Source organism: Mustela lutreola, chromosome 8 (assembly GCF_030435805.1).
Source record: "Mustela lutreola isolate mMusLut2 chromosome 8, mMusLut2.pri, whole genome shotgun sequence".
NCBI classification, from domain to species: Eukaryota; Metazoa; Chordata; class Mammalia; order Carnivora; family Mustelidae; genus Mustela; species Mustela lutreola.
The window spans coordinates 63,243,306-63,260,688 of NC_081297.1; the positions used below are offsets into that span (position 1 = coordinate 63,243,306).

General features: G+C 44.8%; 1 protein-coding gene across 2 annotated transcripts in view; it reads right to left on the reverse strand.

Moving 5' to 3' along the window:
* Window positions 1–15,769, reverse strand: part of ACVR1B (activin A receptor type 1B) — a 35,877-nt gene extending 20,108 nt beyond the window's left edge. Inside the window, exons 1-2 of one of the 2 annotated variants that reach the window (XM_059185296.1) lie at window positions 15,620–15,764; window positions 14,210–14,358 (exon numbers count right to left, since the gene is read on the reverse strand). Coding sequence is in view for 1 of the 2 variants with exons in the window: in XM_059185295.1 (XP_059041278.1) it covers window positions 15,620–15,710 (91 nt within the window). In the remaining variant the exon portion in view is untranslated. Of the gene's footprint in view, window positions 1–14,209; window positions 14,359–15,619 lie in introns of both variants that reach the window. The other variant, XM_059185295.1, reaches the window with a different exon arrangement.
* Between the last annotated feature and the right edge of the window lie 1,614 nt (window positions 15,770–17,383).

The window sequence follows — 17,383 nt, forward strand, 5'->3', positions numbered from 1 at the left end:
TTAAATTTACTTCTGCATCCTTCTTAATACTCGAGCCAAACCTTTTACTCACACTGGAGTCCTGACCAGCCATCCAAGGAAGCTGACGCCCCTCCCCTCTGTGTCACGGAGGACATGGAGGCACAAAGGGGTTCCCCATGGAGCACACACCTCTCAGTACATGTGCCCTGACATCCAGCAAAGAGAACAGCACTGGGGCTATTTTGGGAAGCAAGAAGGGAAAACGAACAACTCCAAGAGGGCTATTCTGAGCATAGCGGGACACACAGGCCAGACCTGTAGCCGCCTTTTAAGAAGGGAAAAAAAAAAAAAAAAAAAAAAAAGCTCACTTCAGAGTCTGTCAGTAGACAGGAGAGCCGAGAGTCTCTGATTCCAGATACTTATTCTCCCTTCGTTGGTTCATGGCCTCTTTCACAGTGATTCATTCTGGAGAACGAACACACCCACACGTGGCTCATTATTTTTGGGAAGTACTTAAACAATCTTGGTGTAAGACAGGAAAGAACAAAAGTGGTGAAATCTATGTGAGACGGGATGAAGAACGGAACTGGGAGCAGGGCCATGTGGGTTTGTGATAAGGAATTAGGCAAGTCCCTGAATCTATCTGGGCCTCAGCCGCCTAACCAGAAAATACCATTTATCTTACAGAGATGGTATGAAGATTAGCCAAACATCCGCTAAGTGCTATGAGTGTTCAGAGAAGGACTCTTTCTGCACACATCTGGGTACCTCTATATATTTTACAGAGTGAGGGAGAAGTCTGCAACAGATATATCTTTAAGATAACCATCACCACTCCCACACCCTTGAAAAGGCTTCAGTTACTTAACACGCGAGCTACAGTGGGGTTATGATGGCAGGAGTACGTCAGAAAGACCCAAGGCTCAAATACCAGCTCTAACACCAATCACACGACCTTGCGCAAGTTAGTAGCCTTCCTGCACCCCGGTTTCATAATCTGTAAAGTGGGACTGTTAATAATCGCTTTACAGGGGCGCCTGGGTGGCTCAGTGGGTTGAAGCCTCTGCCTTCAGCTCAGGTCATGATCCCAGGGTCCTGGGATCGAGCCCCGCATCGGGCTCTCTGCTCAGTGCGGAGCCTGCTTCCTCCTCTCTCTCTGCCTGCCTCTCTGCCTACTTGTGATCTCTCTCTGTGTGAAATAAATAAAATCTTTAAAAAAAAAAAATAATCGCTTTACAGGACTATGCAAGAACCATACGAAATAATACATTTTAAAAAGAGCTCAGCAAGGGGCGCCTGGGTGGCTCAGTGGGTTAAGCCGCTGCCTTCGGCTCAGGTCATGATCTCAGGGTCCTGGGATCGAGTCCCGCATCGGGCTCTCTGCTCAGCAGAGAGCCTGCTTCCTCCTCTCTCTCTCTGCCCGCCTCTCTGCCTACTTGTGATCTCTGTCTGTCAAATAAATAAATAAAATCTTTAAAAAAAAAAAAAAAAAAAAAAAAAAAAAGAGCTCAGCAAGTAGGTGCTCAATCAACTTTACTCTCTCCTCTAAATGTAAGACTCAAACATAAACAGACACACACTCAGGCACGCACACATACAATGTCTCTTTAACCACTAATTAGGAAGTGGCAAGTTACAGTAAGACCACAGCAAGCGCAGCAAGAAACTGCTATGCTAGCCTCAGCTCTTCCAGGAACTAGCCGTGTGGCACTGGGCAAGTCACTTAACCTCTCTGAACCTCATTTTCCTCACGATTAATCAAAAAGAAGGCAACGAACTAAATGACCTCTAAAATCCTCCAGCTGAAATCTGAATCCAGTTTGTTTTTAAATTCACATTGTTTGGATCACTGATCCAACACTGGGAAGTTCTGCTTTAAATTTTATATACTCTCTCCTGAACTTTAAAGACAGATATTAGGGCTAGTCTTCTGTTAATATTCATTTATCAAAATAAGTAATAAAGTTATAAAAACATCTGAATTTACTATAAATGTACTAGTTCACTTAATCAGCAACCTAACCATGATTTCTTTGAAAAGTTAAATCTGGACTAATGAGTGCTAATAGCCCTTTATAATCTACTTCGTAGTCACTCATCAGGTTAAATCAGTCTACAAACACACACACACACAATATATATATATATATACCTAAAACTCTCTGTATTCCACAACCAAGGAGTTATGTAGTAGAAATAACACAATTTGGAAAACCAATCACAGAGGAGTAACAAAATCACTTGAGACACAATCAAGTTAAAAAGTGGTCAGAACGAGGAGGCACCTTGGTGGCTCAGTTGTTTCAGCGCCCAACTGTTGATTTCGGCTCAAGTCAAGATCTCGGAGTTGTGGGATGGAGCATCTCAGAGTTGTGGGATGGAGCATCACGTCAGGCTCCCTGCTGGGGGTGTGGAGTCTGTTTAGGATTCTCTCAGCCTATCCCCCCACTAAAAAAAGGGGCCCAGAACAAATTTCTCACTAGCACAGCATTTTGTTATTAACAAGTCAGTCAAACCTTAACTAAAAACAAACCACCTAAGCAGGATTTGAATGTGGCTCCAAAATATGATCAGAAGGCGGTCTGTGGTAGGATAAAGATGCAAAATTGATTCATGAGAGAGTCTGTGTTTCGAAGAAGACCAACAAGTCCCAACTTGGACAGCGTCTGTCTAGCTGCACTTTATGGAGGCACTGAGGTGGCTAGGTCTCAGCAAGGACAACCCCACTACAGGCAGGGCACTGGGGCTGGGTCCTCTCTCTCTCTGACCCACTGGGAGGACACTTAGCAAGGGTGTGGCTCATGGGAATTCACAAGAGCCACCATACAGGCATAGGCTCCTGGCCACTCAGCCCACTATTCTGCCCCAGAACACATCTCCAGGGGACTGGGTGTAGGACAGCACAGGGTGGTGGCCCAACCTTGGAAGGTAAGAGGCAAACCACAAAACATCCACATCTGTCCTGGTAGATAAAGACCCACAGATGTTCTAAAACATCTTAAAGCTACAATATTTATGACTTGTAGCTTACATTAATCGCCCATTGGGGATATAAAGCTTCACTGATTTTGTACCAGAATGGGGCACTGTCCTGTTCAGGTATGCTAAACCTGCCTCTTCCAAACCTCACTGGGTCACCTTCTAGGTCTGCAGTATCCACAATGAACTGCCCAAACCAGCTTGCGCAGCCCTTCCCCTTCACAACTTTCTGCCTCTCAGCCCTCTTCCTTCCAGATGACAGCCTCCATCAGACAGGCCAAACTGATAAGAATAGCCTATTACAAGGCATGATTATTTTAATTAGTCTTCCTTGGACCTTATCCAAACCCTCTACAGCTTCCTTAGGATAGAATAAAGACTTCAACTCTGAGTCCAAAGAGCCAAAATGGTCTTGGAGAAAAAAAAAAGAACAAAGTTGGACGACTCATACTTCCTGATTTCAAAACTTACTACAAAGCTACAGCAATCAAAACAGGGTGATACTGGCATTAAACACAGACACATAAATCAATGCAACAGAAATGAGTCCATAAACCAACCTATACATTTCTGATTGACTGATTTTTGACAAGAATTTCGAGACTGTTCAGGGGGGAAGGCCTAGTTTTCAACAAACGGCCCTAGACAATTGGATATGCAGATGTGAAAGAATGAAGTTGACCCTTACTTCACACCACATGTAAAAGTGAACTCAACGGATCAACAGTCTAAATATACAAGTTATAACTTATATTTTAAAACTTCAAATTAGAAAATAGGGGTAAAGCTTTATGACTTTGGATTTAGCAATGGTATTTAGATAGCATACCAAAAGCACAAGGGACAAAAGAAAAATAAGCGGGTCTTCAACAAAATTAAAACCTCCCACGCCTCAGTGGACAGTATGAGAGAATACAAAGAAGAGGAGAGAATATCTGCAAGCCACATATCTAATAATGGCCTAGCACTCGGAATACATAAAGAACTCATAACTCAACAACACAAAACAATTAAAAATGGGCAAAGGCCTTGAACAGACATTTCTCCAAAAAAGATACACAAATGACCAACAAGCACATGAAAAAATGCCCAACATTATCTCAAATGCAAATGAATTTTAAATGCAGAGTCAAATCAAAACCACAATGAGACACCACTCACACCCACTAGGAAGTTCTTAAGAAAAAGAAAAATACCCAGCGTTAGTGAAGACTTGGAAAACAGGAACCCTCATACATTGCCAGTATACCACTGATCATAAAATGTTTCGCTGCTGCAAAACATAGTTGATGGATCCCCCATAAACTGAATGTTGAATTACCGTATTACCCAACAATTCCACTTTAGGTATACATTCAAAAGACTGAAAACAAGTGTTCAAACAAAAACTTGTACATGAATGTTCATAATAGTACTATTTATATAGTCAAAAGGTAGAAACAAACCAAATGTCTACCAAATAATGAATGGAAAAACAAAATGTGGTATATTCATGCAATGGAGTATTATTTGGCCATAAAAATGAATAAACTATTGATACACACTACAATATGAATGAACTTTGAAAACATGACCTTTTTTTTTTTTTTTTTAAGATTTTACTTATTTGACAGAGACACAGTGAGAAGGGAACACAAGCAGGGCAAGTGGGAGAGGGAGAAGCTGACTTCCCGCCAAGCAGGGAGCCTGATGAGGAGCTGGGTCCCAGGACCCTGGAATCATGAGCTGAGCCAAAGGTAGACGCTTAATGACTGAGCCACCCAGGTGCCCCTAAAAACACTGTGTAAGTGAAAGCAGCCACATACTGTATGATTCCATTTATATTAAATATCCAGAAAACACATTAGTGGTTGTCAGGAGCTGGGTAGTAGAGTGGGAGGGAGGATGGGAAGTTACTGCTTAACAGGTTACCAGGTTTCTTCTGGGGTAAAGAAAAAGTTCTAGAACCAGACAGTGGTGATAACATTATGAAGGTATTTAACACCACTAACTGTCCATTTTAAAATGGCTAAAATGGTAAATTTTCTGTTATCTGTGTTTTACCACAATATTAAAAATACCACACCTTTCAAAAACAGTATGTATAATATAATACCAATTATGAAACAAAAACATCTAAACACCTCACACATGCACAGGGGGAAAAAAAAACCCTCTGGATGCCTGGCTCAGTTGGTCTAGCACATGACTCTTGATCTCGGGGTCATAAGTCTGAGCCCCAGGTTGGGTGCAGAGATTACATAAATACATACATAAATGGGGGGGGAACCCTGGAGGTCTAGCGTTCTTTAGACTGTATTCTTCCTGAATCCCCGTGCTCTCCAAGATGTCCAGGAATCTTTAAGCTCTATTAGGGGGGAGCCACTGCCCTGTGCTGCTTCGCCATTTTCTCACTGGTGTCTAGCACAGTGCCTGGTAGATAGCACTGGGTTTAATACATCTCAGCCTAGTAACTGGAGAGGGAAGGGGGCTCTGCCAGAGTGGCTTTTATCTGCTATACATATATTTCTATTGTTTATTCTTTTTTTTTTTTAAGATTTTAATTTATTTATTTGAGAGAGAGATCACTAGCAGGGAGGAGAAGGAGAAGCAGGCTCCCTGTTAAGCCCGAAGTGGGGCTCGATCCCTGGACTCTGGGATCATGACCCGAGCTGAAAGCAGATGCTCAACTGACTAAGCCACCTAGGCGCCCCTCTACTTTTGTATTCTTTAAAGAGTTGCACTGCTTTAAAAAGACAAAGAAAAAAGGTAACTACTGATCTAGACAGCTACCAAAATGTTTAGGAAAATCCTGAATCAGGTTAAAAAATGGGATGTGTCAGGGCGCCTGGATGGCTCAGTGGGTTAAAAGCCTCTGCCTTCAGCTCAGGTCATGATCCCAGGGTCCTGGGATCGAGCCCCACATCGGGCTCTCTGCTCAGCAGGGATCCTGCTGCCCCCCCCCCCCGCCCCCGCCTGCCTCTCTGCCTACCCGTGATCTCTGTTAAGTAAATACATACATAAAATCTTAAAAAAAAAAAAAAATGGTAGGTATCTGCCACTAAACTGTTACAAAACAGAGGTCATGTTTGGTTCCCCTGATAGGGGTGAGGGGGGACAGTAACTGGAAACTGACAATGTGCCAGGAGCCAAACCTCTAACCTAAGTAGAAACATCACGTAATGTTGAAGTAAAGCAATCAGATGCTACTGGTTGGTTAAAAAAAAAAAAGACCCAAGTTACATTTTCACCCTTCACAATCATCAAAATTAGATTTTATTTTATTTAATATTTTAAAAACACATTAAAACCAAACCAAACCAAACCTCTCAAGTATCCAAAAGCCAAAATAAAGTCAAGTTTTACATGTGTAGTTGGGTGGTACCTAAAAAACCAAAGAATGTACTGGTAAAACACACTTATGAAAAACATGTAAGTGACTTAATAAAGGAAGCTGTTTGTATGAGGAGGGAAAAAACCCAGAGACTTAACAATAAGACACTTGATAAGCTTGGTATTTAATTCCAATCTGGGAAAAGGTCTCGGAATGGGGTTTGCATAAGAGAAAGGTGTTTGAAAAGCCAGCTCCACACTATCTATTCTACCAACTGCCTTTCTGACATTCTACTTGGAGACAAACCCAACCCCAGAGAGCTGTTTAAACAAGTTCACCCTTAAGCCTCAGGTCTAGAGAATGAAAGCTTTGTTCTCACTCAAAAGAGACGTTTGATGTTTATGCTAAGGAGACCTGTCATTGCAACTTAATTTATGGCTGACTGTAAATACCTGAATATCTTAGCAAGGGCCCACCTGCTGCCCAGGAGAATGTCAAGGTAAAACTGGAATGAGTGGTGCCTTATTACAGAGGGTGCCCAGTGTTCCCAGGACCTAAGTGTATGGACTGAGCAGTCATATTCAGACTATCTAGGAGTAACTTGGTATTTCTCCTTTACTTACAGTTTATAATGAACATGTAAAATCATTCTGCTTTTTCTCTTTGTTGTATTAAAAAAGACATATTTGTGGCTCATTAGGACAGGGGAGGATGTTTATGAGTGGTATTTTATATTTGCTTCCTGACCTATTTACCATCCTAAGGATGAGTGGAGAAGAGACAGTGTACGTCACAGTTTTGAGTGAGAAGAGGAATAGGAATGGTTTCAGGCAACTGGGACAATGAAGGAGAAAAAAAATCAGCCAGGGCTGAGAATAAAACTAATGAGGCTGAGATCAAGTGCATTTGGCTGGAATAAAATGGGTAGGTGGTAGAATAAAACAAAGATGAAAGCGGTGAGGTAGGAAGAGAGCTGATCATGTTCCAAGTAACTCACAAATGTTTGTAGCGTTTTGAGTGACAAGGATTAAAAACTCCATATAGAGGAGAGACTAAAAGTACAGCAGGACAGAACTGGAACTACTTACCGGGGATATTGCTGGGAGGATGAAAAAGAACTGAATGAATTCAATTAAACAACTTATTAAGTACTTAAAATGTGCAAGGCTCTGTGACAGGACAAAGCCATAGAAAGAATAAGCCAGTTCTGAGCATCCACTTTTAGGGGGCAGAGGCTGGGAGAGTGGGAGGAGCAGATGGACCAAAGAGAAGAGCGGAGAGGATGGAACCATGGACCACGGGAAGGCAAGAAGACAAAGACGGTCCCACACAGAGGATGGTCACTTTGGCTAAGAAGACAAGGCTGAGGCCAAGCAAAACACAAGGCATATTAGGTCCATGGTGAATGATCAGATGCAAGGTCCCAGCCAGAGACAAGGATAGTAAGAGAGACGAGACCAGACCAGACGCAACATGATGCCAGGCTAAGGGGTCTGGGGTTGATCCTGGAGGCCACATGAAAGCACTGGAATCATGAGACGCAGGGCATACCCTCCAACATTAAATCCAGCAACACAATGGATGACAAGTGGGAGACTAGAAACAGAGGCTGGTTAGAAAATTACTTTCACAGTCCTCACAGGATATGGTAGAGTACAGGATTTACAGCACATGCTTTGGGAGTCTGACAGACGTCTAGCCCACCACTGAACCTCACCGTGCCCCAGTACTTCATCTGTAAAATGGGGATAAGACTGCTCAAAGCAGATGCACAGAATAACTGTCCTTGGCATCATACCTGAGTATTTAGTAAGTGTTTAGATGCCTTTATTACTATTGTCATCCACTGCATGAGAAGGGTCTAAACTCTTCCTAGTCTTGTGGTTGTTTCAACAAAAAGAAGAAAAGTCCATTTGTGTGTAAATTTCTTTTTTTTTTTTTAAAGATTATTTATTTATTTGAAAGAGAGAGAGATCATAAGCAGGCAGAGAAGCAGGCGGGGTTGGGGGGGGGAGGGCGCGGGGAGCCGACTCCTTGCTGAGCAGAGAGCCCAATGCGAGGCTCGATCCCAGGACCCTGAGATCATGACCTGAGCCAAAGGCAGAGGCTTTAACCCACTGAGCCACCCAGGCGTCCCGTGTGTAAACTTCTTAAGGGCAGGGACAGACTCTTTCCTCAGTAACTCTCTCACCATTCAGCTTGCTCCTGGATGTTAGAAATGAACACAATTCAATCTTATGGACCACAATTATAAAATGTAATATACAAATGTACACCAGGACAACACATGAAGATCTAGGGTAAGGCAGGTTCACCACAACTACTTAATAAAAAAAAGATACACTTCAGTTCAGATTCCCCCGCTCAAACACTGTAACCACCTAAAAAAAACTTATCTCCAAAGTACCCAGAATCTCTCTCCTCCACTCACTCACAACTATCTAGGAAAAGGGAACTGGCAGTAGGTGAAGGCCACATGTAGTCAAAGGACTTTTCATATGCAAGGTCCATCAACAGCATGGCTGGGTACCAGGTCTCAAGTCTCCCTGAGCCTATCTTGGGTAGTTAGTTCCCTTCTTGCTTTCCTTCTCCTCACATATCCATCTGAGCCAACACACACACACACACACACACACACACACACTCTTGGGTAGTTTGTTCCCTTCTTGCTTTCCTTCTCCTCACATATCCATCTGAGCCAACACACACACACACACACACACACACACTCACTCACTTTAAAAAACACCACTTATTTACTATCTCAGTTTCTATAGGTCAGAAGTCCAGGCCCAGTGTGACTGGTGCTGGCCAGGGCTGCCTTCTCCTCCAAGGCTCAGACCTCTTTCAAGCTCGCTGGTTGTTGGCAAACTCCACTACCTTGTAGATGGAAGACTGAGGTCCTCTTTTGCCTCCTTGCTGACAGCCAGGGACCACTCTCAGTTCTCAGAGCTGGCCCGCAGTTCTAGCCACGTGGCCCCCGTGGGCAGGTCACACACGGATATTTACTTCTTCCAAACCAGCTGGAGCATTTCTGACTTCCTCTTCTGCAATCAGCTGTGAAAACTGCTTTCAAAGAGCTACCTACTTAGGTCTATCCCCTTAGCTGAAGACCCCCTTAGCTGAAGACCGATTGATTTGGGACCTTCATCACATCTGCAAAATCCCTCCAAGGCATGCCTAGATTGGTGTTTAATAATAGGAAGGTGGTATAATCCAAAGGCAGGAGGAACTCTTGGGGGGAGGGAGCAGAGGGTGGATGGTGGTAGAAAGAATCACCTTATATTTTATTTATTGCCTATTTAACCTGCCAGAAAGTAAGCTTCACGAAGGAAGACATTTGATGTCCTTTTGCCTACTGTTGTATCTCTAGCACCTACGACAGTACCTGGCACATAGTAGGTGCTCAATAAATATGTGTTAAAGGAATCTTTAGATCACTATATATCTACTTAGATCACTACACATCTATAGATCACTAACACCACTATATATACATACCTATATATATTTACTTCAGGTAACTATATTTACAGGCTAGAAATGGGACCTCTCTCTATATTCAAATTCTGGTTCAGTGAAACGATTCAGGAATCCTTGGAATTCCATATAATTTTATCCCTGCCACAATGATTTGTATGGCTTTAACAAAATACAGGTGATCCTCATTTTTCACAGATTCCATTTTCATTAAAGTTTATCTGTAACCCCAAAATCAATACTCTCAGTGCTTTCATAGTCATTCACAGACATGTGCAGAGTGGTAGAAAATGTTAGTCCCCAATGCACATGTCCCCAGCTGATGGTGAACAAAAGGACAATGCTCTGCCTTCTTGTTTCAGCTTTCATACTGTAAGTATATGTTCTTTTCATAGTATACTCTGTGCGATGCTTCTCACTTTTTTTACACTTTCCTGTTGGTGGGTGGAAATTTTGCTGTTCAAAATGGCCCCTGAAGGGCACCTGGGTAGCTCAGGCGTTGAGCGTCTGCCTTCAGCTCTGGTCATGGTCCTGGGATCAAGCCCTACATCCAGCTCCCTGCTCAGCAGGAGGCCTGCTTCCCCCTCTCCCACTCCCACTGCACTCGCTCTTACTGTCTCTCTCTCTGTCAAGTAAATAAAATCTTCAAAAACAAAATAAAATGGCCCCTAAGAATAGTGCTAAAATGCTCTCCAATATTCCCAAGCTCAAAGAGACAGTGATGTGCCTGGCAGAGTAAAATACATGTTATCAGGTAAGTGTCATTCAGGCTTGCACTATAGTGCTGTTGGCCTTAAGTTCAAAGTTAATTAAGCAAACAATATGTATTAAATAAGGTGTCTTTAACCAGAAACACACACATGGCAGGGTTAGGTACTGATCTGTCAATGAAAAGGTGGTGACCACTGGCTCACAGGAACCTAACACCATCTTTCCCCTAGGAGCAGTGGTTCAGTATTTGCTAATCCAGTGTTCCAGGCAACTTTATAGACCATAAGTACCACGAATAATGACACCTGACTATATTAGCCTCATTTTACAGATGAAACAATAAAGATGAGAGAGATGTGAAATTTTAGCTCTCAGCACACTGTAGCACATCATTCTGTTTTATTTTCTCCAGAGCACTTAAGACTGAGAATTGTGTTTACTTATTTATCTTCAGTCTGAGCCACTGCTACTCTAAGTTCCATGACAGTTAGGGACTTAGGGATTTTTTGCCCATCTCATTCTCTCAGGGTTATTTCCCCAAGCCAAGAATCATTCCAGGCACATACCCAACTTAATGAATAGAGAAATCTCCTACATGCAATTCTACAAATATCAGGAGTGACTGACACTTTAAAGGGAAGGGCAGTTACTTTCATTATGTTAAAATCAAAATATTTAGTAAGACAAATGCAGGCTTAGGATGAAGTGGAGAGAGAAGAAAGAAACTGAAAAGATCCCCAGAGCTGCCTGAGGTGGCACTGTCTCCAAAACCTAGACAGCAGGTCAGATGGTCTGGGACGCAAACTCCACGGCTCAACCAAATGCTGGCAGCTCTACTGAGGAAGGGAAAGAGAGATACACTCTGAAATAGTATTTTTGCTTGGTGTTACATTTATCCTTGATGGAGAAGCCGGCAGGGAGAGACTAGGCTGGAGCAGGGATGGTACCTCCGGATCCCAAGCTCAGGTTAAGCCACGTGTGCAAGAGACACTGAGAGCAAAAGCCTGGAGCACGTAGGTAGGTATCTGAACCTGGTCACGAGAGGCGGCATCTACCGAGGGGGAGAAATGCAGATCAGACTGCAGGTCTGAGGAGCCCATTCCTTCAAAGGCTTCAGCATTCCCAGTCCGGGCAGAACTGATGGGCTACGGATGCCAGCAGCACTTCCAGCGTCAGAGGGATGGATGAGAAAGAGTACTCTAGGATTTCCTTTTCATAAACACAGAGAGGAAAATGAGATAAGACCCTCTTACATCAACTCCTACTGTAACAGACAAATAACACAAGAATTCAAGACAAAGAGGCGGGATTCCAGAATTAATGTTCACCGCTGCCCCGAGCAAAAATTGAACAGTAAACAATAAGGATTTCGAAATTAAAACAAAAGAGCCACTTTGGTATTCTTTAACCTTCAAAAATAAAGAAGATCTAAAGCACCATGAACTGAGAATTCCATTCCACCTCAACACCCTTTACTCCTGAGTTATTATGAGAGCAGACTGCAACGCAATTCAACTCCTGTTCCAAAATGCAACAAGCAACTTCGACAGGACATGCCGAAAGCAGCAACACGGCTCCTCGGCTCCTCGCTTACTGATTCATATTTTGGTAGCAAGGTTACAATTAGCTCACCGGTGGAGAATAAACCTATTTATAACACGGCAGTCCACCTGAAAGACACAATCATCTAAAAAGGTTTTTAGAGGAAAATGAAGTGCAGTTTCTTCCTGTGCTGATTGCAGATTCCCAAGGTCCTTTCAGATGAAGTCCTCAGTCTAACCTTCCTGTGTTCACAGGCACCATTCCAGCCACCTCTCAGCCTCCATGTTCTTATGTAACATTTACATAGTGCCATAAACATACTCAGAGTTGCGTAAGAATTAAAACGTTGCCAAACCAATAAAACCTAAAGCAGGTCACTCCCTCCAGACTGTCTTTGATTAGCACAGGTACGCTGCCCGGTCTACGATGTAAGAGCCTGTCAAAAGACAGAAATTAACTTGAGGAAATCTGAAACGGTCTACAAAAAAATGCACAAATCAGAAGAAATTAACCACACTGTGGCCTGTGGTGCTTCTATCAATCCCAAGAGTATGTTATTCCACTCCATAAGATAAAAAGTAACCCAACATTGCTTGTTCCCTGAAGTCAGAAACTGTGTCTAAAAATACCTCCCAGCCAACTGGCTATCAGTAAGTTAGTCTCACAAATGTCCCAGTAAGAACTACACAGGCTATTTCCTTACTGTACAGAGGGAAAACTGAGGCAGTCACAGAAAGGTTAAGCAAGTGACTTGTTCAAGGACAACCTGTTAAGGGAGCAAAGTTCTGGGGCTGAGATCTGGCTTCCTCCTTCCATCTGGCTCCAACCTTTAACCAGAGTAGCCATTTTATTATGTTTTAATCACATCTGTTCCGGGAACTCTTTTAACAAAATCAACCAGAGATTCTCTTTCTCTCTACAAGAGTTCACTTTTACTGTACTTCAAATCCATGTCCACTCAACAAAATTATAAGACTTGGCCTAAAATTATATTTTTAAGTCTGTTCACAGAAATCCAAAATGTTCCTTTCAGAACCTCAAACGTCTCCCTCATTCCTTTTGTCTTAAGAAATTTATGCCATGTTCTCCCACTACTAACTAATGCAACTTTACATTTTTAAATACTGATGTGAAAATCCCAAAGTGAGACCTTAAAACCAGTTATATTTATCAAATGGATGCTGCCTCTAACATGGCACTCATTCTTCTTGTCACTGGCCTTTTACTAAGCTGCAGCTAATGCACTAATAGGAACACCTATCCCTTGCTGCCCTCATGTCATGCCCAAATACCAGCTATCAGAGCTGCCTGGCTCATTCATTCCTTCAGCTCACCTAGGGGAGTACAGAGAGGAAGCTCAGGGGAGGAAAGCAATCAACTTCTTGTTAATCCCACAGCCTCTATTTTCCCAGAACTGACGTTTGACTTTAAGCCTTTTGCAACTGTGGTCTCTGTAGCATGCACTATTGGCAACTACATGTGTCCCGGAAAAAACTGTAGCGTCTGGCCAAGAAGTTTAAAGGCCTTCGAGAATGTTTGCTGGACACACAACCTAATTTCCAATTTACCAAAAAAAGAAACTAACTCCCTATTATGCCCACCCATCCTCACCCTAACAAACATCCATTTTAGGAAGGTTACAAAAAATGAACTCTGCCCTATTCAGAACCAGCTGGATTACCAATTAAACATTCTTAACTAGGCTCACCACAAGAAAAACCCCAGACACTACACCCAATCAACAGGGAAATCGCTGTTAAAAAACCTAACTATATTGGGACAGTATAAAAAATCCTAAGGAAAGAATGTAAAGATTTATTCAGACACATAGAAAATGACAAACCTGATGGCTGAGTCTCCTTATTTACTATCCTACTAGAGAAATAACATTATGTTACACATTCCAAAAACATGGCCCATAAGGCCCAGCAGACATTATTCACGAAAAGCATGATCTTACCCCAACTGTCAGTCCCTGTTCGTAGACCTTCACCATGTTTATCAGACCCACCGGCATATTACCCATGCACAGAGCAGCAAGACCCAGGAACACACACGAGGTGCTTAACAGAAGCATTAGCCAGTGAACAAAGACCCCACTGCACAGGCTACACCACTGGGAACAAATATCAAAGCTGGAGATAATGAACTTGTTTTTGAGACTCCAAAGTAGGATGATGTCTTTTCTTGTTTGTCTGGTTTATTAAAGAAGCCTGAACCCACCTGAGAATCATTATTTTTAGTGGAGAGGAGAGCCACAGAACACACACTTGATCTCCCATAGCTGGAAGGTTAGGGGCTGCTGAGAAGTCAAAGCCCAGGCTTTGTACATCGGGAGCGAATACAATCCTGATCGTCTCTCCCAGATCCATCTGTGGGTCAATAATCACTTCAATATAACTGCCAAATATAACCTTCATCTTCTCCCCCAATGCCAAGACACATTTCAGAGGAGACTATTAAATTAAATATTTTAGGGTTTCATGTGCTCTTCTTAGCCCCCAAAACCTCATAAACAACACACCCAGTCGAGTGTCCCACAGAGAGGTACCCACCTCTATAGTGAGAAGGGTGGGGGTGGTGTCAGGGAGCAGAAGGCTGTGGGGGCTGGAAGGTAAGGGGTGTGTGAGGGTGGGGGAGTGCGTGGGGGGCAGGGTTGGAAAAAGGGATCGTGTGAGAAGGTAAATAAGTACTGACCAAGGGCCGGGAAGTGGGTCCAGTGGTGGGATCTTTAAATAATCTTGGGGGTTGGAGGGAGGTTCTAGGATTTCACCTGAAAGGCAGCCACAAAGTGATTAACTGAATGGGCCCCCTGGGGTGGGGTGGGGGAAGCGAGGTGGAAAGCAAATACACCTAGATGCAGATTAACCGTTCTGGAACCAGGTTTCCTAGGGTTAGAGAGATTCCAAAGCCAAGCTCCAAAAACGTTTAGGGGCCTGTGGGTCTCGCTTCCTCCAAATAGCTTCCACAGGGCATGTGTATGTGGGGGGGGGGGGTCTGCCCCATTGAACTCAAAGGGGCTGCGCGAAGGGGAAATGTGACTCCCTTTCCCAGAACATTAGGGAGGAAGCAGAGGGAAGGAAAGAGACACCCCAAATGCAGGTCCTGAAGGAAAGGTTAGAGACCCCTTCCCCTGTCACCTGAGGTGCGCAAGGGCTCGCAACATCAGGATACCTCAGAGAAGCAAACACCCATCGCCTGAACCCCTCAATCTTGGCGGGAGAAAAGGCACCCTTCAAGAGCATCTGGAGGGAGGGTATGAAGACCCCCACCCCTGGACATGCTGAATGGCAGAAGCACGGACCTCCGAATCTCAGGGAAGGGAGCCCGCACTCCCCACTATGGAACAAGGGGGTGCTGGGAGTGCGATCCTGAGAGCTCCCCGAATCCAGTTCCGCCTGGAAGACGGCTCGGGTCCCCAGGGGCCCCGCGTGAGCTCGGTCCCGGCGGGGCAGCCGCACCTCGGAGGTCTGGGGACGCCGACCGCGGGTCACCCCGACTCCTCCGCGCCCCCCACCCGGCCATATTGTGCGCGTGGGGAGGGGGCGCGCTGTAGCCAGGGGCCGCGGCTCGAGGCCTCGCCCTCGCCCGGCTCTCTCCATCCCGGCCTCCGCCCCCCGGCCCGGGACTCACCCTGGATCCCCCGGGGCCCGGACCCGCCGCTGCCGGCAAGCAGGAGGACGACAAGGGGGAAGAAGGAGGAGGCTCTGGCCGACTCCGCCATAGTAACCACCGCCGCCGCCGCCGCCGCCGCCGCCGCAGCCCAGCAGCGCCCAGCGCGCGCGCGCGCGCCCCCGGCGCCTCCCCTCCTCCCTCAGCCCCGCTCCCGCCTCCCTCTCCTCCGCCCGGCGCCGGCACGTGCGCTCCCGGCCGAGCCGGCGCCGCGGCCGCCGCGCGCGTCCCCGAAGGGCGGGGCCGGGTGCGCGCGGGCGCCCGCCTTAAAGGGGAGTGTCCCTGTTAAAGGGGTGGGAGGGGCTCGAGCCTCGGCCACCTCACGGGTGGGTGCCGAGCGCTCCGCTGAGAGGCCCGGGTCTGACACGCGGCCCCCACCCTGGCCTGCACCTCGCCCTGCGCACAGTTATCAGCACCCACCCCCCTCCTCCGCATCGAATGCCATACGGGTCGCGTGCGTGTGTTTCTGTTCCCTCCATCCCCACTGCTTCGCCTCAAGCCCCCATCACGTCTCACGTCCCGCCGGGGTCCTCGCAACCCGCCTCCCTGTCCCGCGCGGCAGCCTGCGGCAACCTGTGTGATCACATCCTGGGGTGCCCCTTTGCAGAACAGAGTCAGGTTTTTAATGCTAGCGCTCAGTCTTGGGGAGGGTGCTGCGGGAGGCACTCCCATTCTGCTGTTTACCTTTCGGTAAACAGTTTGACATTATATATCAAATGCCTTAAAATATCCATACCCATGGGCTGGTATTATTCCTTGTCTGTCTTCCAAGAAATAATAGAGATGAGGACCAATATGTATGAAAAATGTTAACAGCTGCATGTTTATCATCATAAAAAAGCTGGACCCTTAAGGAGGCAGTAATAGAAGACAAATAAATGATGGCCCATCCATGGGATGGAGCATTATTTAGTAATTAAAAATTAAATGTGTAAAAACCAATAAGGTGAGATGTTTGTGAGATAATGTTAAATGAGCAAGCAAAATACCAAACTATTTACAGTATTATTCTAATTTTGTTGATAATATATAACTGTATGGGGAAAAGACTGGAAAGGAATTACCCAATATTATCAGTAGTTATTGCCAGGATTTTTTTTTTTTTTTTTTTACTTTTCCTTGAAACACTTCAATGTTTTCTAAATATTTTACAAATGAACAAGTATTACTTTCAAATTTAGAAAAAAGTACTTAAAGAAGGCTAACTGGGGGCGCCTGGGTGGTTCAGTGGGCTAAGCCTCTGACTTCGGCTCAGGTCATGATTCCAGGGTCCTGAGATAGAGCCCCACATTAGGCCCTCTGCTCAGCAGGGAGCCTGCTTCCCCTCCTTTCTCTGCCTGCCTCTCTGCCTACTTGTGATCTCTGTCTGTCAAATAAATAAATAAAATCTTTAAAAACAAATAAAATAAAAAAGTTTAACTGAATCAATTGCCCATATCTTTTTGAAAAGAGTTTGCTTTCTTTAGCTTGAGAAACAGTTTTAGATCTTGAGGAGGTCAGAGTCTTTAGAACCAGAGCTCTGGATCTGAATTTTCCCTTTCTTACTAACTGGTATGAATGCCTGGGCAAGTTTCTTTAACCTCTCTAAGTACAGTGCATCATCATCCAAGATCTAGGGGTGGAGAGGATGACCAGAGGTGGGGAGCAACATTTCCCAAATGGAACCCTCATCCTCTAAGTTGTTACAAATCTGAAGAACACCCATCCTCTCATCCAGAAAAAAAA